The following is a 27,550-nucleotide window of genomic DNA, read 5'->3' on the forward strand; positions in this document are numbered from 1 at the left end:
AAATGCGTCTGCCAAAAACACTATACTAATGTATATCTGTCTTTCAGTTGAACAGACAGAACCGTTCTTTGAAGAGGAAGAGTATGCTCTATATATCCCGTCTTGGTGCCGATGTCATCGCTGACATCAATCTTGACGATGAGGATGAAGAAGAACCACAGGAGGAGGAGTTAGGTGTCTGCAGCTCCTCCCACTGTCAGATTGTCATCACAGGTCTGTCAATGCACTGTCCCACAATGTATTGCTTAAATTTTTTCACTTTATGCTTTTTGTATCTACATATAAAAGGTGAATATAATGTAAATTAATATTAAATAATAATATTCAAGAAATACAATTTCTACACCACTTGCAGCTAAAGAATAAGCAGCTCAACTGGGCCTAACAACATTGGCTCCTCATTAAATCATTTTAAGTCAAATAATGGAGGGTAACATGTATGCTCAGTTTCTGTCATTTCGTTTGTCTTAGTTCACTAATTAATCTCGTTGGTTGTTAATTAGTTCTTTACACCAGTTCTGTTTCTATTCTGATTACCTCTTGTGTCTATAAGCCCTGAGTTATCCTTAGTTCCTTGTCCTGTATCGTCTATGTTGTGTGGTTGTTGTGTTTTCATGATTCTTCGGAGTTTTAATGAGTATGATATTAAAGACTGTTTGCTTTTAAGCCATTCGTCTTCGTGCACTACTTACTACAGCCTCACGTGACAGTGTGTGAAAGCAGTCATTATATTTACAGTTTGGCGCTGCTACTAGTCCACAAATTAGAAACTTTACCTTTAAGTATCTAGTTTCTGAGGCTATGATGTTAATTAATATTTTATCCAAAAATAAAATTATCTATCTATTCATCTAGATATTATGTATGTGTATGTATGTATATCAAAGTGACCGCAGGCTTTCAAGAACCGAAAAGGAAACAAAACACACACACATAATACAAGTAATACATAATACAACACAAAACATTGTAAAAGTAGTTCATTCAACATGTGCTTTATTCCAAGTCTCACAAGCATTCAATATTTTTTGTTTAGAAACAGACCGAAAATTAAGTTATTTTTCACTAATAGTTTTCCCCTCCGCTGCAGTTCTCAATTCATGATTTTTGGTTACAAGACTGTTCAGTTTATGCTGTTTTGTACTGTAGGTTTTTTATTAATACTTTTCTTGTTCATCCGTGGTAGAGCTGAGAGATAAATTGGAGGTGATCCTGGCTGAGAAGAAGCAGATGGTGATCGATCTGGAGACAACAAGAGAGCAGCTCTGCCAAACAAGACAGGAGGTATGTGAAAAAGGCATTTAATCTTGGGTTTTACTGCATTAATGAACCAATACTCATCTTTAAGGTTGATCTTCTGTACATAATTTAAAAAAAGGCCTAGCATATACACTCTAAAATCATTCACTTTTTTTAATGGATGTAAAAACCTCTCAAAACGGAACTGTTTTGATCCTCCTCCTTAATGTCTTTAGTGTTAACCCTTGCCATGTTTCACTGTAGCTTTCACTCAGAATAATAACCATTAAATAGAAAAGAGGGGGTTGTCTTTGTGTCGTGTTGTTTAATGTTTCAGATGAACCAGTAATACCCAAATAAGTGAAGCCCTCACTCTCCCTTTCTTCCTAAGCTCCTGAAAGAGAAACATGATAATACTGTTTTAATAGCTGAAACATTCCAACAAAAGAAGCTCTTGGGAAAATACAACAGAGGTCAGTTGTGCTCCTGTTCTCTACTATATCCTCTTACATGAACCACTCTCTCTCTTTTAACTGCTTTCCAATCCAGACATTCATTGATCCTAACCTCTGTACTCACACTCTGTTACATCTTCATTCAAAGCCTTTACTGTGTTTCTTGTCTTATTATTAAAATGACAAAAGTCTTACCAGTATTTTATGCAATTACTTCCAATTTTCCCAATTTTTGTGATGAATTTGAGAACATTGCACATGTGTTGCCTATAATAGAAGAGAATGGTAAATTGAAAAGCACTTGGTGCTTCACTACTTTCTTTAGCCATGTTGAATTTATGTTGTCGTTCAAAAGTTTGGAGTCAATTTATTTAATTTTTTTAAAAGAAATACTTTTATTCAGCAAAGATGCATTAAATCGATCAAAGTGACAGTAAAGACATTTATGTTGTTACAAAATATTTTTTTTTAAAATAAATTCTGTTGTTGTTTTTTTACTTTTTATTCATCAAAGAATCCTGAAAAAAGTGCAACTGTGACACTGAAGAGAAGACTGAAGTAATGGCTGCTGAAAGCTTTGTCATCAGAAGGATACATGCCATTTTAAAATATATTAAAATAGAAAGCAGTTATGTTCAATTATAATAATATTTCAGAATATTTATTTTTACTGTATTTTTAATCAAACAAATGCAGCCTTGGTGAGCATAAAAGACTAAAATCTTACTGACCCCAAACTTTTGAATGGTAGTGTAAATAAATTACCTATAAAGAGGACAGCAAAATTACGGGTAAGGGTCACCTAAGGTTACACCCTGAATGCTTTTAAAATTCTGTGCCATTTACTGAGTGCCCTGTTCTTACTACATCAGAAGTCGAGTATGAATTTACATGGCACCATAAGCATTTCAAAGATTGTGTGTTTGAATGGTTTGCCACGGACATCAAGGCTCCAAACTCTAACCATCTGAATGCTTACCTGTGTAGTTTCTAAGTATGCTCTAGATGAGTTTGAGGCCTTACAGGACGATCTAAAGCTTGAGAGGGACCTGCGTTCTGAAGCAGAGAAGTTTGCACATGAGGTGAAAGCTCAATTTGATTTGATCTCATAATTAATTGAATGAATGAAATGTAGTAGACATTCTAGGAACTCTGAATATTTATGCATTTCTGGAATATGTTAATTAAGTGGTGTGTGTGAACGTGTTCTTTATGTGCCCTCTCTCTCACTCTCTCTCTGTGGGTGTATGAAGATGCTAGTAGAACAGAAGAAGCTGAAAAGACAAAGCCAGATGTTGATCCAGAATGTGTCTCCAGCAGAAGCTCTGCAGAAAGCTCTGGCAGAGATCAACACACTGACACACACTCTAGAGACACAGAGATTGGAGCATCAACAGCAGGTAACATACACACACACACACACACACAAACTAATCCCCACAGTGTCCTTTAGGTCACAGTGTCCTTAGAGGGTACAGACTAAATGTCATTAAAATAATAACAGACAAACCAATCAAATCAACCACACCAGCCCCTCCCAGTGCCACTCAAAAACTCACACATGCAGTGTATTACTTGCTTGTGTAAAAGGAGAAAAATGTATCAGCATTCTGCATTTAAACAATCATTAACGTATGATTAAAGGATTAGGGGAAATGGTTGGAGTCAACTTGACTTACTTTGAGAGCGTTTGTCTGGGAGAGAGACTGGTCACCATTTAATTTTCATGACATAATCTTCACATGATGACAGATTTTTCATTTTGTAAGTGAATTATTTTTTACAGTTCAAAGGTCATATTCCATTTTAACAACCCATGTTTTTTTTTGTCTTTGATTGTTGTGATGTGTGTATTTCGGCGTAATCTAGGTAAAAGCTCTTGAAGAACAGATACACGGCAGTGAATTAAAGAAGCAGCTGATAGCATTACGGAGACAGACAGAATTGCTGGAGGAGGAGAGAACAGAGTGGCAGCACAAACACACTAAAGCTGAAACTGAAGCCAAAGACCTCAGATTCACAGGTACCAGTGTTGTGATAAATTCAGAGTTTAAGAACTAAAAGCTGTTCTGAATTCTTCATCTGCAATTGAAATTGCATTGGCCACAGGAAGTTGGAATGACAGAAAATTGCCGTTTAAATTTCATTCCAATTGAATTCCTCAAGTTTAAATTCAATTCTGGAGATTGTTTGATACCTCCGTTAAAATTCTTGAATTGAGCTGGAAGGTTGTTTTTTTTTTAAAGCAGCCTCTTATGCTCACCAGGGCTGCATTTATTTGATCAAAAATACAATAAAAACATTAATATTGTGAAATATTATTACAAAATAGCACTTAAAATAGCTGATTTCTATTTTAATATATTTTAAAATGTAACTTATTCCTAGTGCAGTCATTTCAGCAGCCATAAATCCTGTCTTCAGTGTCACATGATCCTTCAGAAATCATTCTAATAGGTTGATTTGGTGCTCAAGAAACTTATTATTATTATCAATGTTAAAAACAGCTGTGCTGCTTAGTTTTTGTGGAAACCTTGATAAAAAAAATCAGGATTCTTTGATTAATAGTAAGTTCAAAAGAACAGCATTTAATTGAAATAAAAAAAAAATTATGAAAAATTCAATTTAATGAATCCTTGCTTAAGTATTCATTTAATTTCTTTTAAAAAAAAATTAACAGTGGTGTATCCTACACTTGCATAAATTCAGACAGCACTCAAAACCAACCAGGTGTTTGTATCTCTGAGAACCCTGTGTGTTTTGCAGTGGAGGAGCTTAAAAAGAAGCTCCAGCAGGTCTCCAACCCACCAGCAGCTGCCCCAGCACCCCCTCCTCCTCCCCCGCCCCCACCTCCTCCGCCTCCACCCCCTGCCCCCTCAAGCAACCCACTCAGGTGAGTGTCTGTTTGTGCCCCAAACCACTGAAATGAGTGTAAACATGTTCTTATGAGAGTTAGCATTTGGCAAAATCCAAAAAAATCTGTTTAAAAAATCGGATGAAAACTGGTTGCTCATTGGGCTCAGTTTCTATGACATTGTTCTTGTTGAAACAGGAAGTTTGAAGGAAATGTTGAAGGGTTTTTTCTTTTTTCTTTTTCTTCTCTTTTTTTCATTGTTTAATAGCCAGTAGCTATTTTTTCTAATTCTTTCTTTTGTCTCTGTCTATTTCAGCTCATTACTCTCTATACTTCGTAAGAAAAAAAATGTGAGCGCTGAAATTGCATTTGTGGAGAAAGACTCTTCTGAGAAAATCCCAGGTAAAGAGCAAAGCTCTGACACATTTCCATTTCCATTCTATAAATATACTCAGGTTAAAAGTTCTGCTGTTTGAAGGATGCACGTAATAATTACTAAATGCAAAGATTACATACACTCACCTAAAGGATTATTAGGAACACCTGTTCAATTTCTCATTAATGCAATTATCTAATCAACCAATCACATGGCAGTTGCTTCAATTCATTTAGGGGTGTGATCCTGGTCAAGACAATCTCCTGAACTCTAAACTGAATGTCAGAATGGGAAAGAAAGGTGATTTAAGCAATTTTGAGCGTCGCATGGTTGTTGGTGCCAGACGGGCCGGTCTGAGTATTTCACAATCTGCTCAGTTACTGGGATTTTCACGCACAACCATTTCTAGGGTTTACAAAGAATGGTGTGAAAAGGGAAAAACATCCAGTATGCAGCAGTCCTGTGGGCGAAAATGCCTTGGTGATGCTAGAGGTCAGAGGAGAATGGGCCGCAGGGCTCCAGACTGCGACCAAAATTTGAGAGTGCGACTGAATTTTACATCCAGTCGCACATGTGCGACCAGTAAATTTTTTTTTTACACGTTAAACGTGGAAGGGGCTTATCAATGATGTCTCTCTATGGCTCTGAAGAATCCGGAATGTGTGGCAGGCCAATGAGTGTGAGAAGAAAAGGGAATGGCCACTGTAAGTGGCTAATGTGTGGAGGGGGAGGGTCCTTGAGATAATCGAGCGCGCGTTTAAACGTCTGTGTACGAAGGAGATGGAGACAACCTGCTGAGCAATGAACAAGCAAACTATTGACTCGTTCTTCCAACCTGCGGCTAGTGTGCCAGTTAAATTCACTTGCTGGCTTCCCAAATAATACATTACAACAGCGATAATCAAAAAAACGTGAACAAAACGATTACTCTTTGTAAACACAGTTCAATGTGAGTGCCAAATGCTCGAACATGACCTGTCATTTACGCCATCATCACCCGCGAGTTGATAGCGCACCAGCGCAGGCGAGACCTGAACTGCAGACGTTAGATGGTTCAGATACAGAAATTAACATTGACCTTACAACAGCAGTCAGATAAAATATGCACAAAAAAAAAAAATTACAATAATGATAAATAGCGAAATATATAGACAAACCTCATACAGACAAGACATTCACTCATACAAGACTCTCCAAAGGTAGCACACTCATCCCTAAACAAAGTTAACACATATACTATGTATGTACCGGTACCAAAAACACACATCTAGACATCAGTAAGCACATATTCATACAAATATGTAAAAGATGTAAAAACGATTAATGCACCATGTCTAGAAGAGGTTTCAATTAATCCAGTTAATGGTATCAACCCTATTAATGAGTCCAGTAGTGACCGACGCTAAATACTTCAGCATCTGCCCCGACCTGTGCCCTTAAACCAGAAAAAAAAACAATTAAAAACAATTACATGTATTCTGAAGATGTTGAGCTAGGTGATTTCTAAACATTGAAAAGGAAGTTAAAGAGCGAATTGAAATTGGAAGGTTATTCCATTCATACGGTGCTTTATATTGAAATGTATATCTTTCTATTTCTTTATTGATTTGAGGAAGGAAAAAATTGATTTGGTTATTGTGTCGCAAATTATAAGAAGAACTAAATGGAATTAAATACTGTTTTAAATAACTGCGGGGAACACAAAGTTTGTAGACAGTGCAGGCACTTTACAGTTTAAACAATACGCTAGTTAAAAACAATCTTAGCCTCAAGCATAGAGTATGCGGTGATGTGTTAATAAATCAAAAAGCAATGCCACTGCCGGTTGCTTTTAGAAGACAAGAGGTTGTAACGTTAAATCAGAGCGCAAAGGCATTAATATCTGCATCTATTATCAAAGTATTTATTAGTAATACACTGGAAATTTAATTAGTAGAAATGTGAATATTTGGTTAGTATGTTGATTTACGGTGTGTCATTTAAGTGCTCCTAAATTTTCTGGTTGTGCCCCTAAAATTTTTAGTTGGGGGCCACTGTGCTCCTAGTGAAAAAAGTTAGTCTGGAGCCCTGGGCCGACTGATTCAAGCTGATAGAAGAGCAACTTTGACTGAAATAACCACTCGTTACAACCGAGGTATGCAGCAAAGCATTTGTAAAGCCACAACACGCACAACCTTGAGGCGGATGGGCTACAACAGCAGAAGACCCCACCGGGTACCACTCATCTCCACTACAAATAGGAAAAAGAGGCTACAATTTGCAAGAGCTCACCAAAATTGGACAGAATGAGAACATGGATCCATCATGCCTTGTTACCACTGTGCAGGCTGGTGGTGGTGGTGTAATGGTGTAATGGTGTGGGGGATGTTTTCTTGGCACACTTTAGGCCCCTTAGTGCCAATTGGGCATCGTTTAAATGCCACGGCCTACCTGAGCATTGTTTCTGACCATGTCCATCCCTTTATGGCCACCACGTACCCATCCTCTGATGGCTACTTCCAGCAGGATAATGCACCATGTCACAAAGCTCGAATCATTTCAAATTGGTTTCTTGAACATGACAATGAGTTCACTGTACTAAAATGGCCCCCACAGTCACCAGATCTCAACCCAATAGAGCATCTTTGGGATGTGGTGGAACGGGAGCTTCGTGCCCTGGATGTGCATCCCACAAATCTCCATCAACTGCAAGATGCTATCCTATCAATATGGGCCAACATTTCTAAAGAATGCTTTCAGCACCTTGTTGAATCAATGCCACGTAGAATTAAGGCAGTTCTGAAGGCGAAAGGGGGTCAAACACAGTATTAGTATGGTGTTCCTAATAATCCTTTAGGTGAGTGTATATTGATCAGTTAAAAGCACCGTAATTGTAAAAGTGTGTTCGCCATCAAACCGCGTGAAAGATCTCATATGTTTATCTTGATCTTTTTGATCAGTGTTGATTAAGATGCTGCAGTGTATTCAATCAGACGGAATGTAATTAATATATACTATTTCGCATGAAGTAAAGTTCTGTTCCTCATCACAGCAGTGGGAAATAATAAAATACTCAAGTTCAAGTTTGTCCTGAGCCATTTCTTTCAGCCTTGTACTAAAAAAAAATGGAAGGGAAGAAGAAAGAAGACATGCAGCTTTTTGCTGAAGGGCAAATACGTTTGTATAGAGTTTGGATAAGTCATTACCCATTTATGCTAACAAAAACCTAACAATTCTTCAATTATTGGCACAATGTTCAGGTTTATAGAATTTCAGTTGTGAACTTTATTATTAGGGCTGGGTAAAAAATATTGATTTCTTGATTTTAATCGATTCTAATTTTTACGAACCGATATCGATTGTTAAATGCCAAGAATTGATTAGGCTAGTCATCCTGTTTTCAGTTGTTGAATGAATGAAACATTGTAGTGCGAATCCCATCCAATAAATCACAATAATCTTTGTGCTTTGTTACTATTGATATGAAACAAAGTCTCAGATTTCAAATTACGTCCATTTTCTTACAAAATTCAAAAACATAAATATCGTTTTGGCGCAGCTTCGCTCAAGAGAAGCAGCTTCTTTTCCGCCTTAATAATACCAGTTACAGCACGAAATAAATGAATGAGCATCTGAAAGTGTGTTAAAAGATAGAGTACAACTTATCGAAATCCATATCATGTCACATGGAATCGCTCAATCAGTGTTTCAACCGTGGAAAGACGTCAATAAAACAGCTTGTAAACTGTCATGTAACGTCCCATTTACCTCAGAAACCATATCCAGTGATCATAAACTCGTTAGTCAGCTAGAAAAATTAACCCTAGAGAGGAGCATTTTGCTAAATATATGCACCATATTACATATTCATTAAAAATTTTAATGTTCTTCAATATTTAATGCATGTTTGCAAATAATGCAAATCTGGCAAGTTTTTATGACAGCCACCATTTAAATGTTTATATTTCATATAACTTTATTATTATAAAAATAAATAAGTGTAATTTAAGTGTTTGTATACAGTTAATTTTTACCTTCAATATTATAGTAGGCTAATGAAGCCTAGTAGGCTGGCTAACTCTCATAGTTTACAGCATTAGTTAAGAGATTTGTTTTCCCTGAGAAAATTTGCCATGTATTGTACCTGATATCCAAAATAATCCATATTGAATCTTATCGGAATCGAAATCGAATCGAATTTCAAGCTTGTGAATCGAAATCGAATTGAATTGTGAAATTTGTGTAAATACCCAGCCCTATTTATTATTAATATTTCAGTTGGTCTTGTTAATGTCAATTTTTATGATCTCATATGAATAGAAGGTTTTAATTGGACTATACTGAGCTCTGAAATGCACTGCCAATTTAGTGTCTTTGGAAAAGAGAAGAGAATCTTTTTAAAGATTTTTATCATGTCAGAAAAACATCAGACTGGTAAGCAGATAATATTCACATTTTTGTTCCAGTTAATGACAGAATGATTCAAAGTGTTTCCAAGGCCACTAAACAAAGACAAACATCATAGATCAACTTTCTTTTGATTTGTTTTTTAATATTTGTGCATGCAAGCTCAAATAGAAACCCTCGCAATTCTGTTTTGTTCTGTCGGTATGTCTGATATTATTCAGTGTCTAAATTGACTGCTGATGAAAAGCAGCAGACGTGCGTTTATCTACATAAATGCTGTTTATCATAAGTGCATCTGCATATTCTATAACTGAAGTAACATTCAGGCAATGAGTGTGTGTTGATCTGTGTTTTAATCTGACAGAGAAGGACATCAAACAGCAAGCTGTGGATGAGATGATGCAGCGAATCAAAAATGGAGTTCAACTCCGACGTGTTTCCCAGACAACCAACAAAACCAGACTTGGACCGGTACACGTTTCATAAAAACTCATACAAAACACTCACAGCCTGAAAACAACTTGACATACAAACTCTCCACTTTAACTGCTCTTAACTTTCTGTTCTATACAGTTAATAATTGTAATTAAATTAAATTACTTATATGATTGCCAATCAATTTATCAAGTTACTCCCAATTAAAGGGATAGTTCACCCAAAAATGAAAATTCTGTCATCATTTACTCACCCTCATGTTGTTCCAAGCCTGTATAAATCTCTTTGTTCTGTTGAACACAAAGGAAGATATTTAGAAGAATGTGGATAACTGAATAGTTCTGGGGCACCATTGATTCCATAGTATTTCTTTCCCTACTATGGAAGTCAATGGTGCCCTGAAGCGGCCTGGTTACAAACTTTCTTCAAAAGATCTTCTTTTGTGTGCAGCAGAACAAAGAAGTGTATACAGGTTTGGAACAACTTAAGGGTGAGTAAATGATGCCAGAATTTTCATTTTTGGGTGAACTATCCCTTTAATTGTTTGGGGTCAGTTAGATTTAAATATATATATATATATATATATATATATATTATTTAGCAGGATGCATTAAATTGATCAAAAGTGACAGTAAAGAAGACTAGTTACAAAATATTTCCACCAAAATATCAAGCAGAAAAACTGTTTTATAAATGTTTCTTAAGCAGCAATTCAACATATTAGAAGGATTTCTGAAGGATCATGTGACACTAAAGACTGGAGTAATGATGCTGAAAATTCAGCTTTGCATCACAGGAATAAATTGTAATAATATTTTTCACAATATTGTTTTTACTGTATTTTTGCTCAAATAATGCAGCCTTGGTGAGTAGGCCATATAAGAGTTTTTTTTTTATTACAAAATTATCATTTTAAAAACAATAACACCCACTTACATAGTCTTTCATTTCATGACATGCTACTTTGTTACATGCTAATTTTTCTGATGGGTTTCCCTGCAGAAAGAACGGAAACCATCAAATTCTGCCATACAGGAACTTCAGGGAATCCTGGTAAGGATTGCTTTATATATATTTTTTTAATTATAATTGAATATTATATTATTATTATATTCACTTAAAAATGTATAGATTTTTATATGAAAGTATAGATTTTTAATAAAAAAAACAAATAGTGTAACAAACAATAGAATTAAAAGCTAGCTGTTAGCATGGTAATGGAATCTTTCTATTTAGACCTCCGCCAAGCGCCCTGGCCCCTCCTCCTCGCATGGGACACGCCCTCCATCACCATCTCCGAAGTCTGAGCTAGAGAAAGCCCTGCACAGACGGAGGGAAGCATTGAAGACTGCAAAGAATAACTGTCAGTCAAACATACACACACACATTTCACTACATTTTCTCTGTTCCTTGAGCCAGATCATCCATTTAACTTTTCAACCCTTCCCCTCCAGCGAATCCCAGTAGTGTTTTGGATCTGACCCAGATTGAGCAAACCCAGCCAGAACCAGGGCAGGACACAAGGGAACAGGACACACCACTACACACACCAACCACAATATGCACTGACCTTCTCAAGCCCTCATAGGAGCTCATAAGTTGTGAGTATCTGCTCTTTTATGCAGAGCCATACAATACATCACCAACAAAATATGTCTTCCTGCAGCAGCGCAATTCATCCAAACTAACCAAACACGTGACTACAACTGTCTTGAGTTACATATTATTTTTAAAATGTAATACTTGCAGAAGTTCAGCCGTAATGTGACTTGACAGCAGTAAGCAAATTTTTTTTTGGATGGGTCAAACTATTTAATCCCAATTGTTCAGCTAATTTTTCTTTTTTGTTTGCTTTAAAGAGTTGTTATGTTCAATTCCCATATCTTCAAAATCCATAAAATAATATATTTTATAAACTGTATGATTCAGCATATTAACATTTTACCATATTAACACTAACATTAAAATGTTTGGGGTCAGTAAGTTGTTTTTTTGTTCTTTGTGTTGTTGAAAGAAAGGAACACTTGGTCAATAATTGATCAGAAGTGACAGTAAAGACTTTTGCATTGTAAAAATAAATGTTCTTTTATTAAAGTATCAGGATAAAACATGGATAAAAAATCATTTTTAACATGGATAAAAAATAATAAATGTTTCTTGAGCACCAAATAAGCATATTAGAATGATTTCATGTGACACTAGCCGCGTTTCCATTACCCTACAAATGGCGCAAATTGAAATTGCGAATTAAAAATACGCTCAATGGAAACACGTCAATTTCGCAAAAACTCCCATTTATCGCAAAAAAGTTTTTAAGCTCGCATGAGGTGGTTTTTCAGGCAATTCGAAAAAGGAATATTTCGCAAAACTGCAATGGAAACAGTTTTTGCGCAATTACAGTCACCTGACTTAGAAGGCGCGTGTGTTTAGGGTCCGTGTAGGCTATTGCGTCCATTCGTTTTTCCTTTAACTCGTATGAAAAACATGCTTTCTTCTTTATTAGTTTTTAGACTGGTGAAAAAATATTCACATACAAACTTATTTTCCTTATATATCCTATTGCTTATTTAATTGAAAATCAAATAGGCCTAATTGACATAGGCCTACAACTTTGCGAAATTTTATTTCTGCATTTCATTTTGACCCGGAACATTTAGATAATATGGAGCGTCTGTGAAAAAATAAATTAGCCTAAATGAAAAAAAGCTCAGTAGGCTAGCAAAAAAAGACTTCTCATACAACAAAAAAATATATAACACAAACTCATTTTCCAAAACTGTAAAAGGTATAAAAATAATACATTATAGCCTATTACATTTATTAGGCTACATTAGGCTACATATTTAGAAGACGCTTTTATCCAAAAAAGGAACAAAGCAATTCGTCAAATGTCATTCATAATACAGGTTAGACAATAATAATACAGGGCTAAGATTATCACAAATAAACACAAGATTTTGACGCATATCCAAGGGTCGTGCGGAGTGTGGAGCGCGCACTGCATGACGGAGGCGCGGGCGCGAACACTTGCATTTTCCTGTCAACAGTGGAAACAACTTAAAATACTCTATAATTTATGGTCATACAGAAAATAATAATACATAATCCGCAACTACTTTTATTTGTGTAAACTCACAATAACAAGAAAACGTTCTTCTTTTGCAAAACAAAAGAAAACAATCAGGCGCGCTTTCATGATCTCCGTGAACTGGAACATGTCTCAGAAATTAACTGAAACAAAATATAGCCTATGTAGGCTAAAGCTTGAAATGTCAAATTCAAATCGAAAGCAAATACCTTCTGATTATGTAATGCATATGAAAGGTGCATTTCTCTCTAAAGGCGCATCCGCTTTACAGTGGAGATGAAAATATGTTTGCAGTCGGCACTAACACTAGTTTATTAATAAACAATTAAAATGCCTCGTTATTTTTTCAGACACATTTATTATCATTAGCCTATAATCACCTATAAATCACCTCTCTGTAGGCTATGGTTCCAGAGACATGGCTCTTCTTATTCAGCACTGCGGGAAAAATATCATCAGGTTCTAATTTGGCCTTAGAAAACCAGTAAAATCAACATTTTTTTCATATTAATTTGTGAATATTTTAAATGTTTAATAAAGGGGCAAAAAAGTAATAAAAAAATCTGAAAATTCGTCTATATTTATTTTTTTGCGCAGCATTTGGTGTGTAGTAGGCTACAGTTCAAATTCAAAATTTGTTGTTCAACTTTGCGCTTTAAAAATACAACAACCGTTCATTTTTCGTTTTTTAATTAGGCTACGGGTTAAAAAAGGAAAAATAAATGTACGCAAAAGTACACGGACCGTTTGGACAGAATACGAGACAAAGTTCTTTATTAAATTCATAAAAGAAAAAAGAATTGCAGGAATACTAGATTCTAAACCTCAAAGAAATGCCACAATCAAGACCTTGGAGCAGAAATGAGGGAGAAACACACAGAAACACCTCATGTGCCGTTCACAGTATTAGGGTCTTTCCTTACCATTAATGCTTGGATAACACACCACGTCTCCTTCCATTAATAATAATAATGTCTAGTGCGGTGGCTGCACGTCTATTCACATGTGCTCAACGTCCAAAGTCGCATAACATCGGTTAATGGAAACGCCGTCATTTCGCAATAGTTTTTTAACGATATTTAGAAAAAATCGCAAAAGTTTTGCGCAAATCTGTAATGGAAACGCGGCTACTGAAGACTGGAGTAATGATGCTGAAAATTCAGCTTTGACATAACAGGAATAAATTATATTTTAAAATATATTAAATTGCAAATCGAAATTATATTTTATATATATGTATAAAATGTGTGTATGTGTGTGTATATATATATATATACACGTGTGTATATGTGTGTGTGTATTTTTGATCAAATAAATGCAGCCTTGGTAAGCATAAGAGACTTATTACAAAAGCATTTTAAAAATCTTACCAACCCCAAACTTTTGAACAATATTATACATGTCACCTATACAAGAGGTTGCTTGAATGAAAAAAAAATCGCAAGAGATCTCAGATATTATTATAGTAATCTCAACAATGTTAATTAGCAAATTTGAGCACAGTTTGAGACAAAGTCTGTGATTCCAGTATAACTATATTCTTGACAGACCTAAATATCTAAACTGCATCCACAGGCATTTTTTAGCTTATACTATTACTGCATGTCAACAATTTGAGTCTGTTTTTGTTCTTGTCAGAAGAGACAAAGTTAACACTTAAATGAAAGACTACTGATAAATCTATCCTTCTGAGCTATGAAAGAGCGAACCCTGAGCAAGAAACATATTAGTGAAGTTGTATTAGCTGGAGAACATGCACAAATCTTTTAGTGGTATAATGTTTGATTTATTTTCTTGGCTGTGATGAACTTTTTAATAGTAGTGAAACGAAATCCCCTCGGTCCCACAGTCTTGTACTTTGGCTGGACCGTCCTCACTGAACAAAGTTATTGACACATGCTTTGTCTGTGTGAGAAGCATTTCTAGAGGGGCGTTGGTGACTAGCCTTGAACATGTGCCAACCTAGTGTGTTTTCAAATGGCTTTGGCTAGACTAGTAATAACCTTGCAATGTCCCGCTCTGTAATTACAAGCCACTGGTGTGAACTTATCCCCCTTTAAATATCTTTTTACTGTTTCATGAACCTGGATATTTTTTCTCATTCAGCATTGGTCTTTCTCTCACAGAAATGGGTGTTTTCGCCAACAATAGAGAAGAGAAACAATTTCGGGTCATCAATCACACACGACTATTATTCCTGAGACAAATTTTTAAAATAACAGACAGTGAATTGATGCTATTTATACATCTATTGACTGAGCTGTAATGAAATGTGTTATTCTTTTTCAAATTGTTCATATGCCAACACGACAATAAAGCGCTATTGAATAGAATATATAAAGCAGTTTAGTTTAAATGGGGGGCTGAAGCTTTCTGAAAGCATGTGTATAGCCACGGGCCTGAGGAGGTTTCATTTATGGCAGCCCAGAAGAGACATTGTGAGAGGCGGCTGATCTTTGTGACTCTAAATGCTTCATTTTAGGAGGTCAGACTTTCGTAAGGTGCTGTTATATAGAAAAATACTTTGGTTTAGATAGAAATGAACCCCTTTTCTGGAGCCAAGCACAACATAGACTCTTCTTTTAAATCGTCAATGGAAGGAGCCATTTCTGAAAGGTTCATGATATTTCTTTTCAGTGTAAGGTTCAAAATGTTCATGCCGTCAAATTATAATTTCTAAGTGATTGCACATTTCTAGTGTCAAGTAGGGCTGAAGTGCAATTTAACAACACTAATTTTTTTTTTACATGAAAGCAACTAGGGAAAAAAATCTGATAATGCCGTTTTAATGCCCTTCAAAACTTAAGATGTCTAAAGAATTATGTACATTAGTGTTCAAAAGTTTGGGGTCGTTTCATATTTGAATGTTTTTGAAAAGTCTTTAATGCTCACCAAGGCTGCATTTATTTGAGCAGAAATACAGTAAAAACTGTAATATTGTGATCCTTCAGAAGTCATTGTAATATGCTGATTTGGTGCTGATCAAAGTTGAAAAAAGCTGTGCTGCTTAACATTTTTGTGGACACCGTGATACTTTTTTTTTCATGATTCCTTGATAAATAAGAAGTTCAAAAGAACAGCATTTAGTTGAAATAAAATTTTTAAAAACATTTTAAATGTCTTAACTGTCTTGTTTTGATCAATTTAATGCAACCTTCCTGAATAAAAGTATTAATTTCTTTTTTTTAAAAATCTTACTGATGTTAGTGTATGTGTAAAAAATAATCCAAACAAATATAATTCATTACATTTCATTACAAAATAAATAAAACCATTTAAAGGGAATATGATCTTTAAGACCTTGATGCGATCTAAAGGTCTTTTTGATAGTCTACAAGGCTGGAAAATCATTCAGGATGGGTTTGAAGCATCTGCTGTTGACTTGAGGTCAGTGATTAAGTGTTTGCTTGGTTCATTCATTGGCATTTTCAATAAACACCTTTCTGCTGTGAATTTGATCCTTGAAATTTTTTATCTTTCCCCATCCATTCCGCAGAGAAGCATTTTATTATAGCGTCTTAAACGCTCACTAGATCAGATTTATACAATAGTGTGACGTTTTGCATGCCTCGTTACACAACAGGATTTCATTTCCTCCGGTGAGCTGCAGCTGCTGTGATGATGTTGTTGTGCAGTGAAACAGGAGATGTGTGTGTTTGTGCTAAGGCTCAGTGACGCTTTCACACACTTAGGCACAATTTCCAGTGCGGCTTAGAGCTCTTCATGGGGTTAAATCTTCCCGGACACAAGATGAAACTTTATTCCCTACTCACTCACTCTCTCTTTCTCCCCTTTTACTCTGTTCCTCACCTGACCCTGGTCTGCAACAGAGAATAACACACACTGTACACTCCCAATTCAAGGCTGTGTTTGAGAATCGTTTTTTGACATTGTGAATAGAAGAGCTTTGTGGGATTTTTTTTTTTTTTTTTTTTTGATTTATCTCACTTGTGAATTTGGTAAACAATAATGTTAAATGTTGGTTAAACTGCTGTTGTTCATGAAAAACAATCATATTTTGACAGTTTTGCAGTAGACTATAAGAGCTTATGTAGCCACGCCCCTTTTCCGCGCTGAGCTCATTGTCTTTTGACTTCCGGTCTGTATTTTCACAGCGATCTTGCCTAGTTATGAATGAACGGCTCGTTAAAAAAAAATCCCAAGGTCCATTTGTTAAGACATATGCTTTACAATGCTTATCATAAACATTACAATGCTCATGATAACTTTCGTTAACTCTACAATAAGTAAATCAACTTCACCAGCTAATTACTCCTGGACAGCGATGCCATAGAAATATACAGAGCGACCGCAAAAACTGAAGTTCAGAGACAATATTCTAAAGATGGCGGCGCCCTCGTTTCTCTGGTGCATAAGGTCTATACAGCATGGATAGAGCCGATATCAGGGATATGTTTAGGTTTTAAAGTCTTTTGTAAAGGCTATGATGTATTTTTCCATTGGTACACCTTTATTATGTTCGTTGGTGTGTTGCCTTCATATCTAACAATTCATGTTAATGTTCAATCAAATTAAAATAGCATCTTATGATTGGCTGAAATTACAAATTCTAGTGTATTAAAAAAATTAAATAAAAAATTTGGGGCACATTTTAAGTAGAAATTTGGTCCAGCGACACTATTAATATGCAGGTAGTCACATTTAAAAATAAATACTATATAAAACATGTAATTTGATAACAATGGTAACAAAGTTTGTTTTGTTTTGTTTTTCCTTCATATTTAAAATATTTAAAAAACTATATAAATATTTTCCTCATATGTTGTTTAATCATTGTTTAATATCCTGTAGATAATACTACTATACTAATTGTATAATACTACTCTATATGCCACTACTGTGTGTGAATATATATATATATATATATATATATACACAACCTTCAAACTAGACGCGGAAGAGATGAGATCAGATGATAAATATTCTGGAAAGCATCTGGATCCTTTTATAGTGAGAAAGTTTTTCATCAATTTCAACAACCGTTCCCCAGCAGCTCTCAAGACAATCGATAATCAACTCACACTTTCACTAGCTCTTCTGTCTCGCTAGTAGTGTATTTTGATTTGTAGAAGTTTCCAGCTCGCCATTTGTTGAAGATACAGTTGTAAATGAGTAAATATCTTATTCAATTGTAGTCTCTCCATCTTCTTCTGGCCTACATGTTTCTCTTAATCGATGTACTATAAACATTCTGTCAATCTCAATCAGCTTGTTTTAATCATGAAACGCCACGCTGGGCTGCTGCTCTGCTGCCGTTTCTGTCCGTCTTACTGTACGTTTGCTTTTTTTATCGTGTTCTGTAATACTTGTTTCAAAACCCTAGTCAAACAACACAATCTCAAATTGGAGCCCAGCTTGTGTGTGTATATATGTGAAAACACTTAATTTCATCTGTTTTGTTAGTCATTTTGTTTATTTTGCAAACAGAATGATTGCCTGGTGGGGAGCCAGAGTAAGTCTCCAGCAACCCCCTCCACTCCTGCCGTGTGGAAATAGCTTTTTTCTTCTTCACAGATGTCAACCATTGTACACTTGCTGTCAAAATGCTGTCTGCTCTGCATCATGTAACTTTGGTGCACTTTCTCTGAGATGCGTTTCTCTCCTTAAAAGGTGCAATGTTAGTAAATTTAGGATTTATATAAATCAATTAAGAGGTAAACAAGATAACGAACATGTTGTGAGTTGGTTGGGAGCTGAACGCATCCCATTCTTGGAGAGTTTTCTGTAGTTTCGCAGCGCAGCTGTGGGTTTGTGTTTTCTCTCACTTGTTAACACAAAACAGTCCATTCACACTCTTTCACACAAACACATAAACACACACAAACACTTGTATGAAGCGGACACTGCTGCCCTTTTGAACAGGCTGGATAATTGGCCCCATTCAGTCACTGTGTGTGTCAGTATCTGTTGTCTGTATATAGTGAGAAGAGGATGTGGAGAAGGAAGTGATGGGTTGTTTTATGCCTCTTCATAATTGAAGAACAGCTTTGATTTCTCAAAAAAACCTGAGAATAAATGTGGGAGTTCATTGTCTGAGTTTTTTTTTTTAAATCCAAGTAGAATTTTAGAATTTAAATTTAATAAACGTATTTATAGATTTAAATGATGTAATTAAAAGCAGAATTTCTGTATTTAAATATAATGTGTAATATTTCACAGGGCAAATATATTTTTAATATTAAATAGTTTAGATTTTTTTTTTAAATAGGTCCCAGTATATAACAAATTAATATTGGATTCATTTTGTAACAATATTAGTATTTTTCTATCTTGCAGGTAAATCTGAAGTACAAGGAATGGAAAAGACCTCAGGAAGGAAAATATTGACAAACACATTTAATTAAATTAGTTTTGTGGGCAAAATTTTTATATGGTCTATGTGGAAATGTTAACTGTGACAAATATTAAAATATATTTAAAAGAAATTGGGTGGGCTTTATTTAAAAAAAAAAGTTTATTTAATAATGTTCTTTCTTCAAAAATGTATACACCATCTATTAGCACTAAAATATCACACAGGAATATGTTTTTGCTAGATGAGGTGGGTCAGTTTACAATCTTGCGCCTAAAAATATATTTTGACGTGAATTATAATTTATATGAATGTTGATGTCAGTCAGGTCAGACGAACCCTACTGTGATAATGTTAGGCATACAGGAGATGAAGTAACATCAAGACATCATTTAGTAGTGATGGTCACAGAGTCACAGCCGCTTCCAGAGTTAAATGCTTCGGAAAGATCTGACAGAGGCTGTTTTTTTTCTCTAGCACCTGCAAGACACAAAGGTACTATACATTGAAACACACTAGTTTTCTGAATATAGATGCTACTAATGGCGGTTTCCATTATGTGAGTGTGAGAATGTGTGAAAGAGAATCGTACCCAGGTTCCCCTCCTGCTCCAGTTCCTCTTCTATCGCCATCAGACGATTGTATTTGTCCATTCGCTCCCCTCCTCTCAACCCGCCCAGTTTAAGAAAGGACACGCCTGACCCTACAGCCTTTAAACACATACATATGGTGAGGTCCAAACTAAAAACCTGGGACTCAAAATCTAATTAAACTGGAAAACTTTTAGGACTTTGAATAATGTAAAACAAATACAATGAAGAAATATTTAAGACTCTGCGTTATTGGTCACTAATCAAATCAGCAAAAATCTTTTTAGTTTTCATGCCCTTTTTGTGCAAATATGCTAAGATAATAGTTTGTAATAAATGTTTCTACTTAATTAGAACAATTATTGGTTTGTGTTTAACACATTTCGTTTCAAATGTATGATAAAAATGTAATTTCATGGACTTCATTAGTTGTTTGACTTGTATATTCATAGGCACATATTCAGGAACTAAATGATTCTGATTTCACTATTATTATTATTATTTATTAAAAGACATGGTCAAAATACTACATGCATGTCACTAGCAAGAAATAAATCAAGAAGTATGACCAACCCACCAAGTCAACAATTGATGTATCGCCACAGCCTGCAGCCAGCATCGTCTCTGCATCTCAATCCACATAGGGAAGACGTGTACTTATTACAGGCAATATTTTTAGACTTGGACATTGTACTTTTACAAATTATTGTCAAAACTACTTTTTTGACAGTTGGCACTTAGTGTACTTATGTTTGGAGCTTACCTTTTTGCTCTGCTATGCTTTGTATAAGGTCAGAGATGGTCATATCATTGTGATGCCTATTAATGACCCCCGTGACCCCAGGTGGGAGGGGTTTGGCATCACTCCAGCGAGGACAAAGATTGAATGCAGCATCTGCAATCAGGCAGCAAGTTTGCCCAATCACTGAGGCCAGTCTCTCCCACTGATCTACATCCTAAACTCAGAGACACGCCGTCAGTTCAACCAATCCCCGGTCTACCAGATGACACTTGGTAAAGTCACTTTTATTGCTTAAAGGGGTTAAATTCATGTTTTTTTAAACTCACCTCTTTCCTGAAAGGATCAATGAGAGATTTGATAGCTGGATATTTATTAATCAGCCCCTCGTACATGTCCACCAACTCATCTGGGGATTTGTGACAGCCTGACATTACCTCATACTTCCCACGTGACTAGAAGACAGCAAGAGAAACGTTTAAACTGGTTACTGTATGTTAGTACTTGAATACGTGAATATGAGCCTAATGATTTCCATATTCTGTCTTCCAATCACTCACATAGTCCATGAGGCCGTGTGCTGCACAGTTTATGGCCAAGCGCAGGTCTGAACCCAGAGGCAATGCCAGGTTAGCACACGCCTCTGTGACCAGATCAAGGGCCTGTTCGGGATGTTCAAACCCCACCTGTAACGCTCCCTCATCGGATACACCTATAGGCTGAGGCAGTAAGAGAACAGGTGAGTGATAGAGGAATATGATGTTGAAAAGAAATAAAAAGTCTCATAATGAAATATTAGCAACATATAGCAAAACTGAAAAGGTTTCAGACTGTACTAGTTTGGGGTCATTATCTTAACCTGCAAAAATGTCTTAAAATGATTCATGCTATTAACAGAATTATTTGTTTACGTGCTCTACAGTTCAAAAGTTTGTGGTCAGTGAGATTTTAAGATTTTTAAGCTCGTTGCTTGATTTTTATGATTTTAAGTCTCTTATTTATGCACAACAAAGCTGCATTTATTTGATTAAAACACATGGTAAACACAGTAACATTGTGAAATATTATTACAATTTAAAATAACTGTTTTGGATTTTAATATATTATTCCTGTGTATTATAATAATATATTATAATGTATTCCTGTGATGGCAAAGCTGAATTTTCAGTGGCACATGGTCCTTCAGAAATCATTCTAATATTCTGATTTGATGCTCAAGAAACATTTCTTGTTATTATCAATATTATCAATTGTGCTGCTTAATATTTTTGAGGAAACCATGATACTTCTTTCAGAATGTCATAATGTTATGAAGGGTTTTACAGAGGCTATTCACAGTTCACCAGTAATAGCCTCCCATCTAAACATAAATATATATTTATTGTGTGACATGCTGTTAAGTGGTTCAATCGCCATTCATAAGCCCTGCACATGATTTGGGCCTGTTTATTTCATTCAGATGGTGATGTGCAGATAATTATCCCATCAAAGCATCAAAAAAATCCCCACGTAATTTGTGTTCTGCTTGATGCTTTTGTGTGAGCCGGAGCATAGAGCATTATGTTCCTTTTGTCATTGAGTCAAACCATATGAGAGCATCCTTACCCCTGCTTTATATGCCGATCCATTCAAAACTCTCCTCATTTCACACTGCAGCTCAAGGCCCATGCCAATGACCTACAAGGCCAACACAGACATACACTAAAGACAAACAGTAGGGATATAGGTAGTGAGAGCATTCAGCACAGTATTAACACAGCTGAGCCATGAAAGCCCAGCGAACAGGGAGGGAACGTTCTCAGAAAGTTGGCTAACGTTCTGGCAAGGTTCTCTCAAAGTTATGAACAAACGTTCTTCCAGTAACGTTAAAAGAATGTTCGTTGAAAGATATCTGCTCTTTAATAATGTTAGCAAAGACACATTAATAATACATTGTTCATGGAGCCTTTTTTTAGTTGGATGTCTGTCTAAAAATGTATTTAAATGTTACTCCTTGTTTCAGTACATTCAAAAGTAACGTTTCCATAATGTTTTATGTTCCCTTAACTCTTTCCCCACCTATTTTAAAAGTTCCCAGCTAAATCAATTTTTATCATTTTCACAAAACTTTCATGGCCCCCAGAATATTTTTTGTTATATGAATATCTGAACATGGAATATATCAAAAGAAATAACAGAACCTCTGCTTTTAAACAACAACAAAAAAACACTTTTTATTCTAGCTTCATGCATTCTTTTACAACAACACTTGAAAAGTTGGGTAAGGGTACGTACTACGTATCATTAGAAAAAGCAACATTTTGAACATGGCATTTTTGTCAAAGACTACATTCGGATCGGATTCACAAAGATGATCAAATCGCTTGTATCACTTGTTTTTGTTCTTTCTTCGCTTGTGTTTTGATCCAGAGATTCTGTACTCTTTCAGAAGATGCGTAATGGCGCCCCTTACAATATAACAGTGAAAACATGGATTGCCGTCAGAGTGTTTGTTTGTTTTAATGTGTAAAGGTGGGATCTTTGAGCATATGCATACTTCTCTGACACTTTGCGACAAGCTGGGCATAAGGATGACCTCCTCCAGAAGGTTGAGTTTACCCACAGAGTTCTTTCCACAGCTCAGTATTGTAATCATTGGCACAGGCAAGTGCATCTCATTCTGAGCCTAAAGCAGTCACAGGATGTGAAGGAAAAGGATATTTACATTAGTATAGTATTCAGTACATTTCTGTATAATAATTCCATCAGAACACAAGCCTTCTCCCACAATGCAGTTCTTCTCAAGTACACAGATATCCACTTGACGATTAAAACACGTATCACGTGTGTTTGTATTTACACGCACTTTAAACGTTTGACTTCATTCTGACTAAAGCAATAATTTTTTCTTATAATTAATAATTTCATATTTGTATTCACCGAGGATGCATTAAATTGAGCAAAAGTGACAGGAAAGATTATATGTAGCCTAATATTATTTATATTGTTACAAAAAATATTTTAAGAAAATTCAAAAATCCTAAAAAAATGATCAACATTTCCTCAAAAATATTAACAAGCACAGCACTGTTTATAATAAAAATTTTACTGTATTTTTTTATTAAATAACTGCAGCCTTTTTAAGCATAAAAAATGATCATAAAATCTTACCAACCCCAAATGTTTGAACGTTATTGTACCTGCAGGACTCTTAATGATGTGATATGTCGGTATAGGGGTGCTCCTAAAAGTCCGGCCGCAGTTTTAGCCACCACCAAAGAAACAACAGCAACTGCCGTGGCCCCTGGCAGCCTCGGCTCTGGGGGTTCTGCAGGAGGGAGGAGCCTCTCCGTGCTGTTTCCTTTTTTACCTGGGAACAAAGACATACCCACAGCAAGAGAAAGTGCACGGGACGGAGAGGTCAGATTAAAGGATGTGCAGTTTAAAGTGCACTGTTATCATACATCACCTAAATCTTAAAAGAGAGATGAAGCATCAAAGGTTTCAGTGACTGATGTCATCGTATCAGGCATATTTGTGACACGTGATTCATTTATTCCTCTAGCAGAAATGTCCAATAATAGCAGGTTTACTGAGATTAAGTGAGAAGCATTCAACTGATCGTGTGATGTCGACATAGCGGTCAACACGAGAGACGACCCACTCCTTTTAGAATAAAACCGCTCTTTCTAGGTCACTGATATGACTGAAGGCCACCATTTCAAACAAAATGTTCAAAAGTACTATTCATTTCTGTAGGCGTAAAAGGTTTTCTACAGTGGGAAAGGTTTCTTTGGGCTTATTTAAATATATCTGGGATTTCTCTAAGATAGTTAGATAGTAAAAGGTGAAATAGAGTCACCGTCACATAGACTGCTACTCAACTCAGTACAAGCTGCTTAAGTAACTAAAAGCAGCTCCCAGAAGGGTTTCTATGAAAGAGAAGTGTGGAATCCTTCAGACTGCGTTTACAACAGCTGTCAGATCAGTGAGATTGGCTGGAATCTTGTTTAACCTCCTGTCTTTGTATCCCACAGGCATGACTTGCTGCACTAACATGGGTTGCTGTCCTCCTTTGCCTCCCTCACTTAAGCTGTCTCTGATCTCTCTACTATTCTGAAATATTTATTGTGAGACCTCAAGTTTGCAACACAACTAAAAACCCTGTAGAAATGGCAAGACATTAAGCTGCTTTACCTTTATCACCACCTTTCTTGTCTTTGGCAGGAGCCAGTGTGGGAGTGGCCTGGGGCAGAGCCTCAGACACTGTTTCATCACTCAACTCCTCCTCCTTCTCTCTGTTAAGACTGTCCTTGTGCTCCAGGTAACGTGCCATGAAGAAATCTCTGCAGAACATATACGAAACCTCAATCTTGCATGTGTGTATTAAAGCTTGGTTATCATAGGAACCTTCATGTCAAAATTTGGGTGGATCTTCCTTGCTTGTGTATTTTCTATTGTATGTGTGATCACCTGAGTATTTTGTCTACACTGTTTTGGTCCGTGGGGTTGAAACCTTGCAGCATTGGACTGAGATGCTCTCTGATCCACTTCAGAGCTGTTGTGTTGGACAGATGTTGCTGGTCGCTATTAGAAACCGCCTCTCCTGACTCTGCCGTACCATCAGCCAGACCATCACAAGGGCCGCCCATCACCGCACTGCACACCATCTATGATTTACACAAAAGCTCATTAAAATTCAAAATGTGCCCCTGTAATGAATTCCACTATGTATTTTTAAAATTTGGTTATTCAATTTAATTCTAGGCCTGTTTAATTAGTCTAAAATATATTTAATATTTTATTTTGGCTTTATCTTAGTTACCAAAAGAGTTTTACTTGCACTGAAAGCACATGGAGTCGTGGACTGTGTTTTTATATGGTTAGAAAAAGTGCTCTTGATTAAAAAATAATTTCTAGAGAAATAATAGAAATAAAAACAACAACAATAATAATAACATAAAGATATAATAAAAAAAGTTCATTACAGCACTTATTAGTGCACACAGCTTCAGCCTTTTAAGAGATATTCTGCTATTTCTTCTAAAAAAAATGAATTAATAAACAGGTTCATGATCAGGAAAACAAGCCATTTCAAGCCTGAAAAGACCAAGATCTGAATATAATAATCTGCACATGAACTGTTGATCTGATGTGTGCTTGTGTTTGTTACTTGATGTCAAGATCTTTGGATTTTGATGCCAAAATGTGTGGATTTAACTTTGAAACCAATGCATTTCTTACAATAGGTAAAGTGCCAAATATACTTAGATTGATGTGATGAGGATGCTTCATTTATCCATACTAATTTGACAAAACACTAATTTGAACCTGGGCAGTGTTTGCAATCCTCTCTTTCAAACAGCATTTCTCACAACTTTTCTATGTGCTGTTCTCCTCACCTCCCCCCAGGCCATGCCTACAGTCGGGTGTTCCCTGTCCCGCTGTATTACCGTCATAAGCTCTGAATGTGCCAAACCAAAACAGCAGCGCTCTCAACTGCAATATGGCCACCGTGCCAGAAGGCATAATGCTTACCTCGCAAACACAAACAGAGCTTCAGAGAGAGATCAAAACAGACGGAGAATAACAGACAGAGAGTGATCTGATGGTCACACATAGTGGTTGGCTGCTGAGGCACGTGCGTCACTGTACAACCGCACACGCTCTCCTACTCTAATTGTTCTGTGTTTGTCTGTGTGCATGAGTATGTGGACACGCTGTGACCTAAATTCATCACTGTGTCACTACAAATTTCTCCTGTGAACTGTAACGTTACAGCATGGTGCAAAGGTTACATGGTGGACGACCAGTTTCTGGTTCCCCATAACCATCAAAACAGAGACACTTAGATCTGATATCCACCTTGTTGTCTACAAAATCAACATCTGCCTGATGTTAATTTCATTATTTTAGGCCTGCTTACTGTAATACACCTAAACCCCACCCATGTGACAAATTGGTAGCTGCTCTGAAATGCAGGAAAAACATGTGGATGATTTCAGAATCTACCTTTTCTTCATTTCTGATGATGCAGTGCACTTCGGTCTGAACTGCTGTCAATCCTCTTCCGTTGAACACCTGCCTTCCGGTGATTTTACTAATCACTGGAGTACAGGAGAGTCTGGAAAAATAGTTTGCCTGAAAGAGCAGTTATTGATTTCGCATCATTATGTTGGTGTGTAATGATGGGGATCTGACCTACATAAATACTGACTTCATTCTAGAATAACATGTAGGCCTAAATGGACTAGATGTAATGTCAAAAATTGTATCCATAATTCTAAAACGGGTAACATTATCATTATAATTCTAAGATGAAACGTTTATTGTCATATCTCAAAAGCATAAGTATTTTGATTTGTCCCACCAGATAACCATAGATATCATCGGGCTTCTGCCAAAACATCTCGTTCAAGACGCTCTCTATCTTCTGCGGCACCCCGTTGGACCTGTAATACTCTGCGGCTTTGTTCTTCAAGTGGTAAAACTCCTGGTCCTCTTTTGATACTCTGCTGTGGCTCACGAAGCCTTTATATGACATGGTTGTTTGGTTTACGACAGAATTTCTGCATTTGTTTACAGTCTTTCGCTGTCATGTGCGCGTCTTCGCAGGGTTTGTTGATGATCTGTGGTTGCTCGGCAACCTCGTATCTAACACCGCGAGAATTGAGATAGCGTTTCTCTTTCAAAACGAGTTCAATATCCATTTTGACGCTGTTGTGGCCTCCATAAATCTGGACCCTCCATCCCTCTTGACGTAAAATGCTGTGTTCATTGATGGACAGTGTTTAAGGCTTTAAATATGATGCCTATAGTAACTCTTAACAATATGATAAATATTACTTTCACAAGCCTTAAATTACTTTAATGATAATCTGATAATGCATTATCAAACTTAATTTAAGAAAAAAAAACAACTATACGACACTATACTCGCAAAGAGATGAAGAACTGGCACCATTCTTCGTAGACTTAACAATTAGGCCTAGGCTAAAATAGGTTTAGTAGTGGCATATATGTAGCCTATATTTTATTTATTTATATAAATTATTTATTTCCTATTCCTTTCAGAAAAACATGAGCCATAAACCAT

At 36.1% G+C, this 27,550-nt stretch overlaps 2 protein-coding genes across 4 annotated transcripts in view; one reads left to right on the top strand and one right to left on the bottom strand.

Moving 5' to 3' along the window:
• Positions 1-19,165, top strand: part of shtn1 (shootin 1) — a 38,651-nt gene extending 19,486 nt beyond the window's left edge. Inside the window, exons 5-17 of the mRNA XM_056235024.1 lie at positions 48-213; positions 1,187-1,284; positions 1,631-1,712; positions 2,682-2,776; positions 2,948-3,094; positions 3,564-3,717; positions 4,461-4,587; positions 4,865-4,950; positions 9,675-9,781; positions 10,748-10,798; positions 10,982-11,108; positions 11,200-11,346; positions 19,131-19,165. Coding sequence (XP_056090999.1) covers positions 48-213; positions 1,187-1,284; positions 1,631-1,712; positions 2,682-2,776; positions 2,948-3,094; positions 3,564-3,717; positions 4,461-4,587; positions 4,865-4,950; positions 9,675-9,781; positions 10,748-10,798; positions 10,982-11,108; positions 11,200-11,333 — 1,374 coding nt within the window. The 3' untranslated portion in view covers positions 11,334-11,346; positions 19,131-19,165. The remainder of the gene's footprint in view (positions 1-47; positions 214-1,186; positions 1,285-1,630; positions 1,713-2,681; positions 2,777-2,947; positions 3,095-3,563; positions 3,718-4,460; positions 4,588-4,864; positions 4,951-9,674; positions 9,782-10,747; positions 10,799-10,981; positions 11,109-11,199; positions 11,347-19,130) is intronic.
• Positions 19,166-19,293: 128 nt separating this feature from the next.
• On the bottom strand, positions 19,294-27,157 carry eno4 (enolase 4). Of its 3 annotated transcripts, none has more exons than XM_056235129.1 (13): positions 26,825-27,157; positions 26,467-26,595; positions 24,928-25,124; positions 24,652-24,800; positions 23,655-23,824; positions 23,012-23,140; positions 22,081-22,152; positions 21,036-21,194; positions 20,805-20,930; positions 20,500-20,692; positions 20,314-20,360; positions 19,739-19,856; positions 19,294-19,626 (listed from the first exon to the last, which is right to left on the bottom strand). In XM_056235129.1, exons 1-13 carry the CDS (start codon positions 26,996-26,998, stop codon positions 19,535-19,537), a joined length of 1,755 nt encoding a protein of 584 aa, XP_056091104.1. In that variant the 5' UTR covers positions 26,999-27,157; the 3' UTR covers positions 19,294-19,534. The 3 variants fall into 3 exon arrangements, with proteins under 3 accessions (XP_056091104.1, XP_056091103.1, XP_056091105.1); XM_056235128.1 differs by having other exon boundaries at positions 20,314-20,366; XM_056235130.1 differs by having other exon boundaries at positions 20,314-20,366; positions 24,664-24,800; positions 26,825-27,156.
• Between the last annotated feature and the right edge of the window lie 393 nt (positions 27,158-27,550).

The sequence above is a fragment of the Rhinichthys klamathensis genome, unplaced genomic scaffold (genome assembly GCF_029890125.1).
Source record: "Rhinichthys klamathensis goyatoka isolate OS25496 unplaced genomic scaffold, OSU_Roscu_1.1 h1tg000412l_1, whole genome shotgun sequence".
Classification (NCBI taxonomy): domain Eukaryota; kingdom Metazoa; phylum Chordata; class Actinopteri; order Cypriniformes; family Leuciscidae; genus Rhinichthys; species Rhinichthys klamathensis.